The sequence below is a fragment of the Erpetoichthys calabaricus genome, chromosome 4 (assembly GCF_900747795.2).
Source record: "Erpetoichthys calabaricus chromosome 4, fErpCal1.3, whole genome shotgun sequence".
In the NCBI taxonomy this organism is placed as follows: Eukaryota; Metazoa; Chordata; class Cladistia; order Polypteriformes; family Polypteridae; genus Erpetoichthys; species Erpetoichthys calabaricus.
The window spans coordinates 266,974,799-266,994,975 of NC_041397.2; the positions used below are offsets into that span (position 1 = coordinate 266,974,799).

General features: G+C 36.7%; 1 protein-coding gene across 1 annotated transcript in view; it reads right to left on the bottom strand.

Moving 5' to 3' along the window:
• The window catches only part of spag17 (sperm associated antigen 17), a 143,097-nt gene that overhangs the window by 74,119 nt on the left and 48,801 nt on the right, over positions 1 to 20,177 (bottom strand). The window contains exons 15-22 of the mRNA XM_051926662.1: positions 18,741 to 18,827; positions 15,472 to 15,515; positions 14,649 to 14,768; positions 9,119 to 9,273; positions 8,679 to 8,860; positions 6,743 to 6,840; positions 3,440 to 3,700; positions 2,121 to 2,232 (exon numbers count right to left, since the gene is read on the bottom strand). Of these exons, the coding sequence (XP_051782622.1) occupies positions 2,121 to 2,232; positions 3,440 to 3,700; positions 6,743 to 6,840; positions 8,679 to 8,860; positions 9,119 to 9,273; positions 14,649 to 14,768; positions 15,472 to 15,515; positions 18,741 to 18,827 (1,059 nt within the window). The remainder of the gene's footprint in view (positions 1 to 2,120; positions 2,233 to 3,439; positions 3,701 to 6,742; positions 6,841 to 8,678; positions 8,861 to 9,118; positions 9,274 to 14,648; positions 14,769 to 15,471; positions 15,516 to 18,740; positions 18,828 to 20,177) is intronic.

The window sequence follows — 20,177 nt, forward strand, 5'->3', positions numbered from 1 at the left end:
ACTGTGAAACCCATCACAGACAGACAGACAGACAGACAGTCAGTCAGTCAGACAGTCAGATACAGTATTTTGAATTTTTATTTCTTTTACATGCCAAATTCCTGAACATATATGAGAAAGTAAGAAAAACATACATCCTGAACTAAAATTTCAAAGTCCACTCCTGACCTACAGTATATAAATAAAAATTCTGTGCCATGATTGTGATTTCCTGAAGCTTTACAAAAAGAATTTCTATAGAAAGTACATCAAACAAAAGTAAATGACATATTGCTGAAAACAGGATATAAGAAAATAGTACATTTTCCCAAGACTGAAGTATAAAATCATTCAGTACAACATTGGGAATGCTTTGCTATCTTAGGGCCCACCCACATGACTTGCTGCTATTAAAGGAAATGTTAATTCTGGATTTAATTGTAAAGGAATGTACTAAAGCTGAAACTCGTGCAAACATGGAACATGAAGTGAAACATGAAACAATCATGCCATAACTACAAGCAAGTGTACAACATAACTGCTGAAGATACACCAACTCAATACCCTGGAATTATAAGCAACGTACATCACTATATGACATAACAACAGCAAACAGAGTTTAGATAATCATTGCAGACTAAGGATTTACAACTTGTTAAAAAGCTGTGGCTATTTTGTCATAGCATGTTTGCATTTCCCATTAGACTGTAATGTTGAATTTAGTTTAGTTACTCGTTTAGACGTGCAGTCAGAAGTTGGATGGTGTTTAGCATCTGTGCATCTACTGGTGGTGTTAGGCGGATTTGTTGATTCAGGTGTTTTAAGCACTGAAATCTGCATCTCTTGTGGTTCTTCCTTATCAGTTCTCTTAACGGTAGTCCTTTTGACGGAGTGTGACATACCGTTTACTTCAAATCTATATTTTGCAGTTCATATTTTCATGAAAATAGCTGTCAATTCTTTCAAGATTACATCGACTCCTATACTATTGTCATAATTCTGAACAACAGAGAGCACACACAGCATCTGTGATAGAATATTGTTCACATTTACCATTCGTGCAATCGTGCCAATGAACGTTAATGTATAATGTGATGGTATAGAAAGTTTTTTTCCCATGCATCAGGTTATGTTTCTTTTTAAAACTTGTTATGTTTATTTTTTAAATATTTTTAAATTTTTACACTTTTGGCATACAGACTTATTTTGTTAAATTGGAAGAATCCTAACTCTCCTCTGATAAGTCAGTGGGAAACCGATGTTTTATATTATTTGAAATTGGAAAAAATCAAATTCTCAGTTAGAGGATCTGTACAGAATTTTTTCAAAACCTGGCAGGATCTAATCAATAATATTTTAGAACAAGAAGAAATAATTATTTCCGCATTTCTTTCCCTTCTCCATTTTTTATTTACCTATATATATTTTTTCCTTTCTTTTGTTTATTTTTGCCCTATTAAAAAGCCCTAAGCAATTCTCCTTTGGCCATGCTCTCCTTCTCAAGGGTGGGGTTTGATTTGTCTTCAGTTCTTTTTTGTATAAATTGATCTATTTGTATGGAATGATTACAATAAAATTAATAAATAAAATTAAAAAAATAAATAAATAAATATGCAATGTGCTCTCTGCACACTTGACAAACATGTCTAATAGGGTTTTTAGGAGACTCTTTGACTGTAGATGGTTAATCATAAACAGAAGCTTGCTGTCTGTTGGATCAAATTAACGTATCTGTGATCTTTGCAGATCTTTACATTCAATGAGCCATCCAATTGTCCCCCAACCAGTATTAAGTAAAATTCATTCATGGTTATCTCCAGATGTATATATTACATGAGGCTTCAGAGAGATTAGAGCATGTGCACACCTCTTCTTGTGTAAAACAGCAATGTAAACATCATTAATTTTTAAAATTATTTTACAATAGCTATAATATTTGCAATGTGTTTTATTATAAATTAATCATATCTGAATTTTTATATTTAATTATGTGATTTATTAAGTAGGTAATTAATGAACTAACTGAATTATTATTCTTATTCTTTATGGTAAAGAGCATTTGGTTAGTTTCCCAAAAAATTTAATTTGCAAATATAATATATACAATATAATATCATGCACATTATATATTATAAAATTACCTTGGATGAAGTTTATGCGTTCTATCTTTATTCTTCCTCCATCTGTGGGAAAGAGATTTCGTATTTGACCAGAAACTTGAATTAGCTCATTTCCCATATTGTATCCTGTGAACTTAAAAAAGGCACATTTTTAACAATACTTAGTAAAATGCCTATGTTGAGTTTACAACAATATTATTAGTTTGTATTCTTAATGATAGCAACTAAAATTAAAGCTAAAAGTAATAAATCATGACTAAATATGTAAGCATATGGTTTTTTCAACACAGGAATCACATTAGTGACATACCTCAGTATTAAGTACTTGGTGCAGAATTTCATTTTCGCAGTCTTCATGTGGGGAGCAACAGATGGATACATTTATTATCTGTTTTTACTCATAGACCTACTCCATACTTTTATTTGTTATATCCAATATAAAACATATATATCCGAGAAGCAATCTTTGTTGGCGTTCAAAATTCACATCAGACTGGAGTTGGTGTTAGGCTGCTGTCAACAAATCTTGGGAATTTGCCATACATCTGTAATGTAATCTTTAAGTGTGTTTTGACTTTTGAGTCATGTAATAGTGACAGTAGTTATACATGCATTAATCCATTTTCTGAATCTATTAATTCAATTTTCAGGATACTGTACAGTGAAAACTATTGTGCAAAAGCAAAAATCTCTGTTTATCACTACATTTGTTAATGTGCCTTTAGTCTAGATTTCCAATTGCAAAATCATAACAGTAAGACATGAGAGTGTTGTTACAGGCCTGAAAGAGAATGAATGGTGTAATATTAAATAGTGGGATTTTCAGAGTATTGTTTTTGAGTTAGTATGGCTGGAGGAACACAGAGTACCACACACAATTTTTGTCTTTTGCTTATAAACAATGTGGTATGCGTGAAGGGAGGGTTTATTTGTTAAATGTTAAATAGCATTTGTGCCTTTACTGAAACCACAGAAAAGATCTCACCATAAATATCATAAACAATTTGCTGTGTTCTTACTTTTTGTTGCCTAAAAATTTCCTTGCCATATTAAAAGGAAAATAAAAAGTTTTGAACGGATCCATTAAGCAAGAATTTGATTTTTTCCAATTTCAAATAGTCTAGAACATATATTACGCACTTACTTATAAAAGGCGGGTTGGGATTCTTCCAATTAAGCAAGATAAGTCAATTTGTCCTTAAAGCTCATTTGGAAATACACCAGCTTTACAGCAGGGAGTAAAAAATATCAGCTTGCTTTTTAGAAAGGTTTTTCTTGCAGCAGTATATCACAAGTCAATAAAGTAACAAAATATACACAAAACACTTTCATTGCCTTACTTTGTATATCTTTTCAGGTAGTAATGAAGCAGTTGGCTCATGAATTACAATCACAGGCTCTGGGGTTTTTGGATCCTCTTTGCTTTTATCTCTTGGAGATTTTTTTGAATTTGCCGTTTTAACACTATCACTGGATTCTGACCGATCCTTGCTTTTCTCTTTCCCCTTCTTCTCAGCAGATTTGCCTCTCTTGTCTTTGTCTTTCTTTACTTTTTTTGACATCTCCTCCTCTTTCATGCGATCCTGCTCTTCCTTCCAAGCCTAGTGAAAAAAAAAAAAAAAAAAACCCAAGAAATTAACAAGCAAGCCACAATGCTCTATAAAAGTTGAATAATTCATTGTCAAAATAATAACCAGTGGTGTCTCTGCATTTAGGGCAATTGGTACACTGCTTCCTATCTTCCAACTGATTGTGCTGTTGTACAAAAGTGAAATAAGTAGTAAACTCATCTCAATAATTTAATGTATTGTGAAAATATTCATAGAAAACTCAAGTTAGTCTTCATAATCCAATTTTTCTCATTTTATGGTTAATACAATTATTCATCTAGAAAAATATTTACTTTCGGATTTTGCTAAGTTCAGATTTAAATGCTAATTTTCATGTTGGGGCTTGAAGGATAGAGCCTTTGAAGTGACTTATTGTTTGATTCTTTGTTATGAAATTTACAGGATGCATGAACTTGTATATCTAACTGTTCTGGTGCAGACATCATCATTATCATGAATCATGTTGGCTTCTTGTGTACAATATGATTTGGCACTGTGTCCATTGACCAAAAAAAGTAATTTCATGAATATTAATTTGCACTTGTGTGATTTTTTTACAGCATTTATTATTTAAACTGTATCATCACTGGTGCTAGTAGCTTAAAATACTGTGAAATGCAGTGTCTCTCCCTCTCTTCCTCATGTGAGATTTGTGTTCTCTTTCCTTGGCCACCATTCAGTGTCGCTGCTCCTACTCTGATCTTCCATGGCTCCTCCCATGTACCTCCAATAATCTTTTTTTTTGCCAGACCTACCACCTCTGCCTCCAATCACTTACTTAGGGTTAGACATACCACCAGCAGCACTCACTTTCTCCAGTTCTCTGTGCTAATCCAAGCCTGTATCCTACCCAAGATATCCAGTGGCCACATACACAAGCCAATGGATTTAAGTAGAGAAGTGAGTCTTGTTATTCACTGACCCACACACATCATCTGCAAGACTTCTCAGGGTGCCTGAGTAGAGTACAGTAGGCCTCAGCTATGTGTTGTTTATACTGGTATTTTTTGCCTTCAAATGTTAACATTTCTTTTATGAAAATATACAATATATAGTACTAGTTTATCATACTTTTAGCTATATCACGATGACCTGAACAGGGTTAACAAAAAACTACTAGATTTGAACTGAAATGATAAAGCCATATCTTGGACTACTAGTGAGATATGGTGACATTCACATTTTCAGCTATCCCTCATTATATGCAAAGTCTCTTTTTCACTTTTGTGCTAGTTGACCTTTTTGATCACTTCATGGTTGTTCTCACAAACAGCAATCATTGGGTACTTTGTGAGTCTACAATAATATTAAATTCTGGTTGCCCTAGATGGTAACAATACTTAACTTTATTCATAAGCCTATGATTATTTTCCATTCTTTATTTATGATTTTTTTTTACTTTTCTTTCAGTTGCAGCCATATTATTTATGATCACTACTATCATCTATAGTAGCATCACTACTATTAGTAGTCCATCCATCCATCCATTTTCCAACCCGCTGAATCCGAACACAGGGTCACGGGGGTCTGCTGGAGCCAATCCCAGCCAACACAGGGCACAAGGCAGGAACCAATCCCGGGCAGGGTGCCAACCCACCGCAGGGCACACACAAACACACCTACACACCAAGCACACACTAGGGCCAATTTAGAATCGCCAATCCACCTAACCTGCATGTCTTTGGACTGTGGGAGGAAACCGGAGCGCCCGGAGGAAACCCACGCAGACACACTATTAGTAGTATCATTGCTTTTACAACTATTTAAGATGGTGGCACACAGTAGTCAGTGTCCTAACTTTGGAATAATGTTAATAAAACTGCATCATGCTGTTACATTACTTAAGGAAAGGGACTTTTAGACTAGGAACAAACTTATAGTTTCAACTTCTAGCAATGATTTCCATTTTTTGCTTTATTTGTGATCTGTATTGTCATTTTTTGCGTGTGTGTGTGTGTGTATGTATTACTGCTGTTTGGCTATAGACTTCTTGCCCTTAAGGAAAGTCATTCAGCTCCTGTTCCTAAATAGAATTTTAAATAAATGTTACATATATATTAATTCAAAAGATCTCTTGGATAGAAGCAAGTGAAGTCTCATTCTACTTAAGCCACTATGACTAATCAAAGATATTAATAAGATTGTCTTGTCTTAATTATGCCTATATAGTCAGAGAGCAGTTATTAACCCAATAATCTGTGTAAAGATACTAGGAAAGTTGGAAAGATACATAAAACAACTTATCATATGGTCAAACCTTCACCATTCTTTAGGTGAGGCTGGAAGAAATTCTTTGATCTATTGTGGTGAGCGGCTGGGGGCGGTACCCAGCTGGGACACCTGGAAGGACTGGAGGAGGGATTACGCCTCCTCCAGACCACGAGGGGGCGACCACCCTGGTGGCTATGGGGACCATGTGAAAGGAGCCTGGAAGCTCAACCCTATAGGGGCCTGTGGTCACCGCCAGAGGGCACCCAAATGCCAAAGCAGCCTTGGCCCTCAGCACTTCCGCCACACCCGGAAGTGCTGGGGAAAAGAAGACCAGGGACACTCAGAGTGCTTCCGGGTGCACAGCCGGCACTTCCGCCACACCAGGGAGTGCCGGCAGGTGCTCATTGAGAGGCACCTGGAGCACATCCGGGTGGATATAAAAGGGGCTGCCTCCCTCCATTCGATGGCTGGAGTCGGGAGGCAGAAAGACACAGCTCAGGAGGAGAGGAGTGGAGTTGGACCTGATGAGAGAAAGGCATTGTGGGAGGCCTGGACTTTGGGGGTGAAAGTGGGTTGTGTGCTGTGTTTCACTGTAAATAATATTGTGTAAATAAACGTGTGTGGTGCTTTTAACAATGTCTACCTGTCTGTGTCCGGGCCAGTCTCCACACTATATAAGCAATACTGAAGTATACATATGTATAAAACTGGCTATACACACTGTATATATCAAAATATAGAAAAGTATGCATACAATACATTAAAAGTTCTTCACACTTAAAAAAACATTTTAAATAATTTTCTATTTTAATAAATGATTACCTTAAGTGATCCTTCTCGAACAAAAGGATTTCGAGTATTAAGAGGTTCAGGACTAACTTCTGCTTTGCTGGGAGGTCTAGATGGGGTGCCTTTACCACCTGTGAGAGAAAATAAAAATTTAATAAGCTCAGAAAATATTGAATATAAGAACATAAACTGTATGTATTTATCGAGCATATCAATTCTTTTACAGTTTTATTCCATAGACTAATGGCACATGTCAGAAGAAATGGATTACTGGTAAATATTCAGATATCTTGTTAAAAGAAGTTTGCATAACTAATTCACAGGGTCACTTATGGAAGTCTTAGGATTTGTGAATCTTCTCATTTTATTTATATTTTATATACTGTTTAACTTAGTTTGAAACACCCTATCTGTCATCTACCAGGTGCGTTTTTTATCTATTAGTTTGACACACTTAAAACATTAGCATACCAAATATGCTGATGAAAAAACTTGGGGCAGGTTTTTCTACGCTGCTGCTCTGGTTTTGGATTTATAGTTGCACTAAGAGCACATTTTTAAATGTTTCCCTACCACTCTAAAAGCATCCTTCTGTTCCTGACCATATTCCAGTTCACTCATGAATCTGAGCCTGTTAAGCATCCATCACAGCAAGCAAAGATTGGTTTCCTTTCTCATTACAAATAATGGAAAATAATTACCATATTTCTGTTTTTCATTTTGTTAGTATAAAAAACACCATTGTAAAGTGCCTTTTCAATGTCATCAAGTCAGTTTAGCTACTTAAGCAAACAAGTATTTTCATACACAGAATGTTTCTTAATTGGCTGCTGACTTGGCACACACATTATTTGAGGCATAATGAAGCATAATGAAAACATAATTAAGGTTATATATAATAATTTTTTGCAGCAAATGTAAAGGTTAGAAAAAAGAAAAACAGTTGTTAGTTTAGTCCTGTATGGTATTTGCTCCTGCCCAACTTCTTCAAGGTATCACGTTGGATCCTACACACGCTCTCATCCACTAGCTGCATCCTTATTTTTTTTTTTTTTAAGTCTATGACTTTTCATCTTGACATGGAACTAACTATAACCTAAGCCTCTTGTGTGTTCATTTAAAATTGTGTTCTGTATTGTTTGTTAACTTAGTAGTTTCCTGATGAATACTAAAAAGTAATTTTATATATTTATTGTTAGTTGCTTTGAATTATGACATCTGCTAAAAAATATATTAAAATGAGGATGAAAAGTATTAAGATCATTGTAATTCAGCATTTAGTACATTGAGTTGTTTCATTCATAAAACATTTTAGGGGCTCAGAATGCCTGAACATACTGTACATACTGTAAAAGTGAGATTCTCCAAGATATGTCTCTGGTCTTTAGAATCAAAAGGAAAAATCAATTAATTACTTCATTTAACATGTTGAGCAATCATAAACAATTTCGTCTAGGTCCTTATGTGCATTACAAGTAGAAAGTAGAAAGAGGTTAAGTGTGTTTTCTTTTTCTCTTTGCAGATTCACCTTGAGCAAAAAAGTAAAAATATTAATGAAAATAATAAAAAAAAACTATAACTATAACTAAATGCACACATGGTACAAATATTCATTCAGTACCCTAAATTTTTAATTTACATTTGGATATATTTGAATATATGACATTTAAATATGAATGTTCAAATTGGAGTCTTTGCCTAATTTGACAGTCTTAGGGTATATTAGGTTGACTGTTGAGCCAGTCACCCTGACCATTGTTTATGTGTGGGTTTTAAAATGGATGGGGCTTTGCCAAGAATTGCCTCTTTCCTTGCACCCGATGCTGCCAGATTAAGTTCTGTCCCGCACTGACCCTCAATTGAATTTAGCAGGTTGCTGCATGCTATATTGTGTTAGAATAATAAAGAAAATCAGTAATATTCCAGAAACCGTACACTGTACAGTATAGAGAATCACTTGGAATCATACTTTCAGATTTTTTTGGCGATGGAGTTCTTCCTTTCTTCTTTTGTGGAGAAGCTTCTTCAGAAGGATCAGGTATAGGAACTTTCAATCTGTCTAGTTCTTTACTGATTAGCTTTTTTTTCCATTTATTTTCTTCTTCTAATACCCAATCAGAAATGGACTCTGCAACATGTTCAAGGTAATTTCTAAAAGAAGAAAGTAATTGTTAATTTTTTTTTGTGTTTCAAGTGACACAACTCAATGGGAATTAACAAATGTGACATATGCTATACTGATGCACATATCAATTTCAACATTGTGTGACTAAATATTTGAACAAACAGTATGTATGAACTAATATTGGAAGTGCAGAGTTGATTTGGTTATCACTTGAGGTATTGTGTTCTACTGTGCTTCATTTAGTTTGCTGTTAATAAATGTGTTGTTTTCCTTCTGGTTTTTACCTGAAGCCAATATCAGAGTGGAGTGCCATATCCCAGTCTTCTTGACTCTGTTGCATATTATTCATAGGATTGTGGAAGACCAAAAGAACAGAATTATCTTGTTTCCGCTTGTAAAAATCAATGCATTGATATGACTGTGAAGCATTCTGAAGAACCTGAAAATTCAGATGGAACAATTTTACTTTAATGCGACGAAAGTGATAGCCAACCCTAGATGAGATGCCAGTCTACTGCAAGATAAACTTAATAAAATAAATCAACAATAATTTATTATGGGTCCATTTGGAAACATAGTGGTCATGTTAAGCTCTACAGGCAGCAACTGAGCCTGAAGTCATACCCATTTCCCCGGGGCTGTAAAGCAACAACTATAACTACTGTTTCAATATCCCACTCTTATTATTATTTCATAATAAATTAAAAAAATAAAAACATACCAATAAAAACTATTTGTATGAGACCAAGGCTCCTTTGCAAAATTAATGTTTTCCAGAAAGGCTCTCAGTTATTTAATCATTACAGGAATTTAAGAATACTAATTTTTCACCCATACAGAGCTGAACCACTCAACACTGCTTGTTCAGATATTATTTAGCATGTACAGTATATATTCTGGCTGTATTAATTTTCCTCTAGTCTGATGACTAGTTATATAATAGACACTAAACAATAAATCTGCTGAATAGAACATAGAAAACAAGTTTAAAATGACCACATGGCATAACATTCAAGTACATTAGGAGACTTAGAAACTGTTTTGGAGCATTATTCATTTTTGTTTATTTACTTCATCATTGACACAGAAATCAAATTTTTATTTATTAAATATTTTGGTAAGAATATAAATGATAAGGGAATGTAATTACATGTTTTATTAGATTACATAAAATACCTGTTTTTTTAAACAACATTTTACAATATCATTTATTTAAAAGCCAGGCCCCTAAAGACATGTTATGACTGATAATGAGTTTCACAGACAGCAGATTCCAACTCAGACTCACAGTTTGTAACAGAAAATAGAGTACAAGTAAAGATAAAATAACAAGTTCAGGTGTGAAATATTTCATGTGCATAATTATCGAAAAAAAAATTATTACTTTCACTTTTGTGGTGCAGTTAAAATCCATCAATAAATAAATGTCCATAAAACAGTGCAGTAGAGTGTTCAATAAATAATTAAAATCAATAAAAACAATAGAAAAATAGATGTAACATCCACAGAGCAACAATCAGTAAAGTGTTTTTCCTGTACTCACTAAATGGAACTCTGTTGCATCTCTTGCTCCTTTACAAATGAGAAAGCCAAGTGAAGCCTTGCTCACTCCATAAACTCTGGTTTTGCTCCGTCACTTAAGGTCCAACTGTCTGCACTTCCCTCTCAAATGAACACAATGTCAATTTTGCTTTCCTTTAGCTCTTCTTCTGTCACCTTTAGTTGGTACCCACAGAAAGATTCCAAGTCCATAATGTCTCCTGCTCCTTACTGCATCGGGTCAGGGTTGACCCCACACTCCATAAAAGCACACTGCTAATTCCAAAAGATGACCTCACTCACAGTTAAGCCCCTTCTTTCAGTCTCTTTCTGTCCCATTTGGCTGTCAAGAGTTGTCTTTTTTTGCTTACAATTCCTCCCCCACTGCATTTACTCAGACTATTATATCTTCTAGTGCAGCGGTTCCCAAACTGTGGTACCAGTGGTACGCATCGCGGTCCCTGAAATTTAATTTATCTGTGCAAAACCCTTTATGACAAGCCTGTTGTGAGCAAAAACCAATGAAACTGTTTAAATACAATAATACGTGGATTCCCAAATTTAGTGTGGTGTGAAATTTCGTCATCGGAATAAATAAAACCTATTAGTTCATTTAACGCTACCATAATTCAGTATCGTGGAAGTAAACTTCTACTTCTTCACTGTCTGAGCTTTTGGTCACTAGATGAAAGCACAACGCCGACACTATTTAGTCTTCTGTAACTCTGCCTCACAGAAACCGCTCGCGTTTGTTGTTATACGTGCACATTGCATCGTAGTGACTAGATCTAAGCATAAAGCCGATAACATTTCGTCTTCGGTAACTGCGTCACATACAGGCCGAAGGCAGGATTTAGTTTCGTGGCGGAATTTATCAATTTATGTACATGCACAAATTTTTTCATTAATTTTATGCATAATTTCTTCCAATTCTTTAATTTTTATTCAGATTTCGGGGCGGTTGTAGTCAGTGTCGTGAATTTGCTGTATATTACCTAATTAAGAATTAATCATTCATTGCAGTACTTGCTTTTAAATTTTTTTGTTAAAAACTCGGGTGGTACACAATGCAACTCACTTAACCTCAGGTGGTACTTGACGTTCAAAAGTTTGGGAACCCCTGTCCTAGTGTAGGTACTACGCTAACTGACCTACAGGTTTGCTAATGAGGGAAGGCTACACAAATCACTGACCCAGACATGCATAAACAAGCAATCCATTCCACCATCAGCTCTTCATGGACATACGGCTTTCCTAATCACCTACACTCCCTTGTATGAAAATGTGCTATTGTGGCATGCGGCTGGGCGTGGTACCCAGCCGGGACGCCCAAGAGGACTGGAGGAGGACTCACGCCTCCTCCAGACCACGAGGGGGCGACCGCCCTGGTTGCTGTGGGGACCACGGGTACAGAGCTTTGAAGCTCAACCCTGTAGAAGCCTGTGGTCACCGCCAGGTGGTGCCCTAATGCCTGGAGAGCCCTGGGCCTCAGCACTTCCGCCACACCAGGAAGTGCTGGGGGGGAAGAGGAGCAGGGACACCCGGAGTGCTTCCGGGGATGCAGCCGGCACTTCCGCCACACTGGGGCGTGTCAGTGGAAGATTGCCGGAACACACCTGGAGCACATCCGGGGGATTATAAAAGGGGCCGCCTCCCTTCATTCAAGGCTGGAAACGGGTGGAAGAGGACGGAAGTCGAAGGACAGGAGTGGAGGTGGTCCAGAGAGTGAGAAAGCATTTGATTGAGGGCCTGGACTGGGGTGACTGGTGCTGTGGCACTGGGGTTTGTGCATGTTTCAACTATTGTATATATTGTAAATATACGAGCCAGGTTCCACACTATATAAATAAATGTTGTTGTTGTTTAAGTGTTTCATTGCACTGTCTTGAAATATGTAAAATATTTCTCTGTTTAATAATACACAATTTGAAACATTTGCCAAATTTTTTTTATATGTGACTTTTTCAAATTTTAAAAATCTGTTGTGTGCTCTAAGTGAAATATGTCAACATTTACTGACAAATATCTCATGCTTCATTTGGACAGACAAACAAACATGAGAATGTGTTCTTTTACATTTAATGTGAACACACCTAAAATGGGTGTGGCAATAGAAGTATAGGCAAAGACACAGAGGACATTCTGTGAAATAACATTTTACAGTTGGACAAGTGGGCACAAAGTTGGTGCGAGGAGAAGTAAAATAAATATTCTAAAAATATAAGCAACCAGTAATGTGTAAAGAATTATGTAATAAGTAAGCATTCAACTGAGGCTAGCATTAACCTCTGCATTTCAGAAGAGTTATTAGTACTAGGGTGTTGTACTGTGTTAGCCATTATGAATGTAGTGAAAAGTCAAGCAAAATGACACCTTTTATTGGCTAACTAAAAAGATTACAATATGCAAGCTTTCGAGGCAACTCAGGCCCCTTCTTCAGGCAAGAAATTGCAATTGTTGTAACAGTGCCTGACTTTTAGAAATAGCTGACTACTACATAAGTGACACAAATCATGTACAGTAATCCCTCCTCCATCGCGGGGGTTTGCGTTCCAGAGCCACCCTGCGAAATAAGAAAATCTGCGAAGTAGAAACCATATGTTTATACGGTTATTTTTATATTGTCATGCTTGGGTCACAGATTTGCGCAGAAACACAGGAGGTTGTAGAGAGACAGGAACGTTATTCAAACACTGCAAACAAACATTTGTCTCTTTTTCAAAAGTTTAAACTGTGCTCCATGACAAGACAGAGATGACAGTTCCATCTCACAATTAAAAGAATGCAAACATATCTTTCTCTTCAAAGGAGTGCTTGTCAGGAGCACAGAATGTCACATAGATAGAGAAAAGCAAACAAATCAGTAGGGCTGTTTGCTTTTAAGTATGTGAAGCACCGCGGCACAAAGCTGTTGAAGGCGGCAGCTCACACCCCCTCCATCAGGAGCAGACAAAGAGAGAGAGAGACAGAGTTTGTTTTTCAATCAAAATCAATACGTGCCCTTCGAGCTTTTAAGTATGCGAAGCACCTTGCTGCATGTCGTTTCAGGAAGCAGCTGCACAAAAGATAGCAACGTGAAGATAATCTTTCAGCATTTTTAAACGAGCGTCCGTATCGTCTAGGTGTGCGAACAGCCCCCCTGCTCACACCCCCTACATCAGGAACACAGATAGTCAGCGCAAGAGAGAGAGAAAAGTAGGTTGGGTAGCTTCTCAGCCATCTGCCAATAGCGTCCCTTGTATGAAATCAACTGGGTAAACCAACTGAGGAAGCATGTACCAAGAAATTAAAAGACCTATTGTCCGCAGAAATCCGCGAACCAGCAAAAAATCCGCGATATATATTTAAATATGCTTACATATAAAATCCGCGATGGAGTGAAGCCGCAAAAGGCGAAGCGCAATATAGCGCGGGATCACTGTATTTACACGAAAGCAATGTTGTGGGGTAGGTAGGATTACCACCACTTCGGTCTTGGATATCAGTTTAATTTTTGCTTAAGTTGCTTTGATGTGGAATTTGTAAGTTCTACACGTGTTTATAAAGGTTTCTTTCAAAGTCTTTTATTCAGTCCAGATACATTGATGGCATGCTGAATAGCTGGTTGAATGGTGACCCTGAATGAATGAATTTACATGAACTCCATTGTGATGAAGTGAAATTTCAATCGATGTGCTCACCTCCGTTGTCTTTCAGTGGCTAAGTGAGTTTCTCTCTCCCCAGAGGTTTTGTTTTGCCAATGTGCTCGCCTCGCTTGTGTATTAGCGGCTAAGCGAGTTTCACTTTGGTGACAGAGTCACTTTCTTTGAGCATCTTGCTGTAGCCTCGCACGTCCGGGATGGACAGACAGACACACGCACTTCCATGCATAGACATTTATATATAAGATGACTGTTATGTACTGCACCAGTTAATAGTCATTCTATATATTTTCAGGTCAGTTTCATGATCTCTGTTTCAATAACATAAATAAAACTTAGGAAAATCACCCACAAAGTAAAATGAAACATTGTATAATAACTAACTATATTTCAGACTAATAGTATAAATATATTTTTAATAGAATGATATTGACAGTCATGCACTGGACAGTGTCAAAATTTACCTCATCAACAATGAAGTCCACACCAGAAGGTTGTCTTCAAATTTAATGTTGGTCAAGATTGCTTACTATTTTCTAATTTTATAAGTGAATACTGTAATTGCGTCTTAGATTACTATTTGTATTCATTGCAAACAACAGAACAGCTTTGTCATAATAGATACTGAAGTTACCTGTAAAAATACATTTTCATCATGGTGTTCAGCAAAATACCAGTCATTAAGATATCGGACAAATGTTTGTTGAATGCTTTCAATAACAACTTGAAGAATCTTGTCATTTGTGCCATCTTCCTACAAAAATAAAGAAAACTTTTTCATTTAAAGTATTTTATTTGACAGTTATTATTATTATAGCCACTAACTGACGCAGTATTAACCAAGGACTTCATTTACAAAACTTTGCATGGATTCGAGCATGAAAATATGTGTACAAGAAAGAAAAATCAGATTTATGAACTCTGGCGTACACACATTTCTACTCAATTTACGAAAACTGGATGTAGTGCCTCACCGGTCAGATAGTGGCTTCCAGCACAGCTGGCATTATGGAGTGGAGCTTAACAGAGATATTTCTGACCTGTCAGCCAGTTCTATAAAAGTTACCACAAAATTACTAGGTTTTAAAGTAGCAACAGGGACACTGAATGCAAATAAGTGCACATGATGCAACAAGCCATAACAATCCATTAGTAGTCCAAAAGAAGAGATCTAAATGGCAGAGTTTTCAATTCTTAATATCTGTGATCCATAATACCTCTTGCAGTGCATCCTCTCCAATCTCTAGCTGCAGACACTGCCAGTCTTTTCTAAATCACACTGTGTGTCTTACGCATGAATATTACACTAACCTGATGTTTAATAAACATTTCTGGAAATCACTACTTGTATCCCATAAATATTAACATTATCACAGTTGAGAAATGTTAGGTATTAATTAACTTCACCTAATATGAAGTCTTGCATAACAAAGTAAATAAAAAGCAAAATAACGTACCTTATTCTTCAATTTATCTTCTGGATCACTGTGAGAAAAGTGCACTTTAAAAACAAAAGATTTACTTGATTAATTTTTCAATGCACTTTTACTTATGACATGCTTCAAGGAAAACAACTGCATTTAAAAAATATATATAGCAGGGGTTTTAGCACAGTGCTACATGTAAGCCGAACACAATGCAGTTAAAGATAATATTACTTTGAATGGATAATTATGTCAGTAGCCAGTTGAAACAGTTATTAAAACAAAAAGCATATTGCCTGTTTTATGTGGAGAGAACATCCCAAAATATTTCCCTTACTTCAAAACTTCAATCCAGGTTATGCTGAACCAGAAATTTGGGAGCCCAGCCACATTTTGCAAATCATATATTTGGTTATATTTAATCTAACCACAAACCACACTGTTACAAACTAATGGATTCCAGGCGTTTTGCTTTTTCACATTCTGACTGATTTAGGACTTACAAAAAAGGTAACAGATGCAATAAGGTTATGACTCAAGCTTTCCATATAATATATCTAAAGTACAAGTGGAATTTAGATGACCAGATCTTCATGTACTTAGGTTTCACATGACAGGACCACCTATGTTTAATTTCCCATTTCATTTCAATCATTCAAGAAGCATGAACTGTAAGAAATAAAAAGCTAAAGTAAGCTCCTTTTACTAACTATCTAAACATTTTATCAACTCAAAAATAATAATGCACAGTAGTTGCATTTTTAATAAATATATTTTACTTCAGTTTAGTTAAATCGATTATAAGTTGGCTGCTATGTAGTGAGGTACATATTTGCGAACAAAGACAATCACTTTTTGTACTGAAACAAATAAGAGGAGCATAGGGAGTACACAAAATACACAACAAATCGCAAAGAACTAGCTCTGTCCTGTAAGTGGCTAAATAGTCAACCCTGACATATCCCTAAGCCATGCTACACTGCCACAGATTTTTTATTACTAGTTGCCCTTCCCCTTTTTTAAAAATTTGTTGGATCACTAGTTCCTCACCAAGCTCTTTCGTCTGTTTCTCAAAAGCTGATCGGAAATCATGGCTAACCAAAACCTTTCATTTCAAGAGGCATGGACACCTAAATCTTTGATGAAAGTAGCAGTTTAAAACAAGGACCCAACGTAAAGCAATTCCCTTTGAATAAAGAAAAATGAGGTCATTCGAAAAATCAGTATAGAAAATATTGTAAAAAGTGAATGCACACTGAGGACTGCCCAGAAGGCTGTGATGAATGTTCTAGAGTATGTCTTTAATTTAAGGGAAAGATTTGCTAATGTCAGGTCCTTGCTTAGGGAGTTTTTAGAAAAAGTCCAGAATTTGCATGGTCACCTCTACCACCTTCTAGGAGTTCAGTCCAGGAAATTGGGTCATGCTGTTGGTCCACATGTCCCACTCCAAACTCCTCACCCATTGACAGGGTTTGTTTTTTAGTAAATGAAAGGAGGGACTGGTGGACTACCTTGTGATTGAGCCTAGCAGGCACGCACATGAGTGAATTTACCACAGGACCATACTGAAGTCATGGAAGGATCGTGTGGAGAAGGCCAGAGCCATCCATAGTATGGCATTCTTTGTGGGTGCTGAGGAACTCAACTCTGGAGCGACCCTAAGTCTTTGAGAATGGTAGGAATTGGGCAAATTTCAGTAGTATGGTTGACCACTCTGGTGTACAACATCATCATCACAGAGCCTAGAGTAGTAGTAATCACCTCCCCTAGGCAAACAGAGATTAAAAGAAGCTTCAGGTCAAAAGCATGCTGGGTTATTAAGGAAAGGCATAGCCCCTGGTCAAGTCCAAATGTAGCCAGGAGTTAGCACTTTTGCAATTCCTTCCTGAGTGGAGCATTTTCACTATTTTAGATGTCCTTCTTGCCATCCAGGATGTGGGTCTTAAAATTAATCCAAAATATATGTATACTGTATATGGTCTACTGTATATAGCCCCCCAAGGTCTCCAAAAATGAAACTCCAATGTACACACATTGAACTGGGGGGCTATAAGGAAGCCCACATCTACACATCTAACCCTGCGCAACACCACAGGGAAAAGGAGTCCAGCCCATCTCCAGGGGTTCTGTTCCAGACCCTGTACTGTGCGTTGAGGTGAGCCTGACTTCATCTAGACGGTATCTTTCTACTTCCTGCACTAGTTCGGGGTTCCTCCCACCAGCAAAGTCATATTCGATGTCCCCAGAGTCAGTTTTGGTAATCGGGGATTGGCCCGCCAAGTCACCTACATTTGATTGACACCCAAGTCACAATGCACCAGACTATTATGGCTCCTCCTGCAGTTGGTGGACTCATGGATAAAGGCCTGACCACCAGACACTCACCAACAAACTCCCTCTCCAGGCATGGATCCAGGGCAGGGCCCCAGTTTCTCTTTTCAGGGTGTGGTTACTGAATTCTTGATTTTACTTTTCATAGAGGTCAATATGAACTACACTTAGTCTGATGTCTCACCTAAGAATTATTTGCCTTGTGTAACACTACCAGGGGCAATGAACCATGGATAACATAGCTCCTAGGATCAATGGGACACACAAACAACTCCACCACAATTAAGTAGCTATTCATAGAGTGGCTAAAAAGGCTGAAATATTCAATAGTGGGTGGCACGGTGGTTCAGTGGTTAGGAGACCCAGGTTCGCTTCCCAGGTCCTCCCTGTATGAAATTTGCATGTTCTCCCCGGGTCTACGTGGGTTTCCTCCGGGTACTCCGGTTTCCTCACACAGTCCAAAGACATGCAGGTTAGGTGCATTGGTGATCCTAAAAATTGTCCCTAGTGCGTGCTTGGTGTGTGTGTGTGTGTGCATGCCCTGCGGTGAGCTGGCACTCTGCCCGGGGTTTGTTTCCTGCCTTGCGCCCTGGCTGGGATTGGCTCCAGCAGACCCCTGTGACCCTGTGGTTAGGATACAGTGGGTTAGATAATGGATGGATATTCAATAGTAATACAAAATAAATGGATATTTTTTTAATATTTAAAGTCTAGAACATATATAGTTTTAAGATTATTTTCTAAGACAACAAAATTAATTTGTTGAAATAATTTATTTCAGTTTACGTTTGCTGTGTGGATATATGCATCCATTCATCCATCCACAAATTTCCTACAGCTGAAGCAAATTCCATTGTATTGCTAATTCATTTGTGTGGCTATTACTCACAGTTACTGAATAAACTGAACAAACTGGCTACTTCAACATTCAGAGAAACATGTTTAATTTTCGAAATGTACACTAGATATACCTGAGCTGGTTGATGACGAAGACTGCTTCTTGCGCCTTTCTCTGCGTGAACTGTTCGGTAATGCTGAATTTAAATATTTTTCTTGACCTGCAATTACGCACCAAAAATTAATTAGCCTTTATATTTTCATTAGCAGTTTATCCCAGTTGAGATTGCAAATGCCTTGAAGGGAAGATTTTCTATAAATTGTATTATTTCCTACAGACAAGATAAGACACCTGTGGACAAAGCCCAATAAAGCTTTAAGAGAGAACTACTAGATTCCATGAGAAGATGCTTTGTCCTATAAAAGTACCTCCACAGTCGATTCAATGTTAAGATCTTCTGGGGGTTTATACAATAAATAGAAATCACTAAAGGTATGGATATAGTATCATGATAACACCTTGGTATCATTTGCAAGAAAACCACTGGGTTACTCCAGAATACTTGGCAATGCTGCATTAACTCATTTGTATATAGGACAATAAATATCTGTTGATGACAGTCTTCTTGTATTCTAAAGCTTCACTACATAACAATTGGCAAAATACATAATAATTTGTGGCAGCAACTCTGTAAAACATTCTATCAAAGTCTGTTCATGACACTCCATCATTTACAACATTAACTAAACACTGAAGACCTTAACAAAGATTTTTCTTATCAAGAGTTGTTCTTTGTGTACCATAACTGATTTCCCCTTTTGTGTACTGCAATAACAAGTGACTTTTAGTACAGTATTTGTCAATGCTACATTCCTGCTTCTATTTCAAGGAATTCATTTATAACTTACTCACAACTCTGTGAGTAATGCAATGTGTACCTATAGAGTACCTAATGATTTTGCAAGCTGCCAATAGTTCTATATAAACCAAGGATTATTTGAATAGTTAGCCACTACACTGACTATGTGATAATACCTCACTTTATTCCTAGTATGAGTTCTGACCTTAGACATGAAGAAACTGAAAGTTGACCATGCTGCTTAAGATTAAACAACTATAATGCAAAGTAAGCTATAGAATATTTAAATACAAGACTGACAATGGTTTCACTGGATGTACTCTAACCATTTCAACTATCAATATTTAACCTTGTATATATTGAGTATATAATTAGTAACACTATAATGGACACTTGTAATCAGAATTAATGTATTAAAGTGTGATATACTTATGTATATTCCTACTGCATGGTAATATTAAAACTGTTTGGCGGTATTGCAGTTATATATCCACAGCCACCACATGTATTAGGCAGAGGATACGTACTTTTACTAAGCATGCTTTTATCTTAAACAATGTACCATGATGACTCAAGAAGCATTCACATATTATTAAAATGCTTAAATATGGCAAGTAGTGAAACTGCAGTGTACAAGTAAGCATCCAAGGATTAATAAAAGATGAACTGCGTAACATACTGTAAATACCAAGAAAATATTGTATTTTTCTG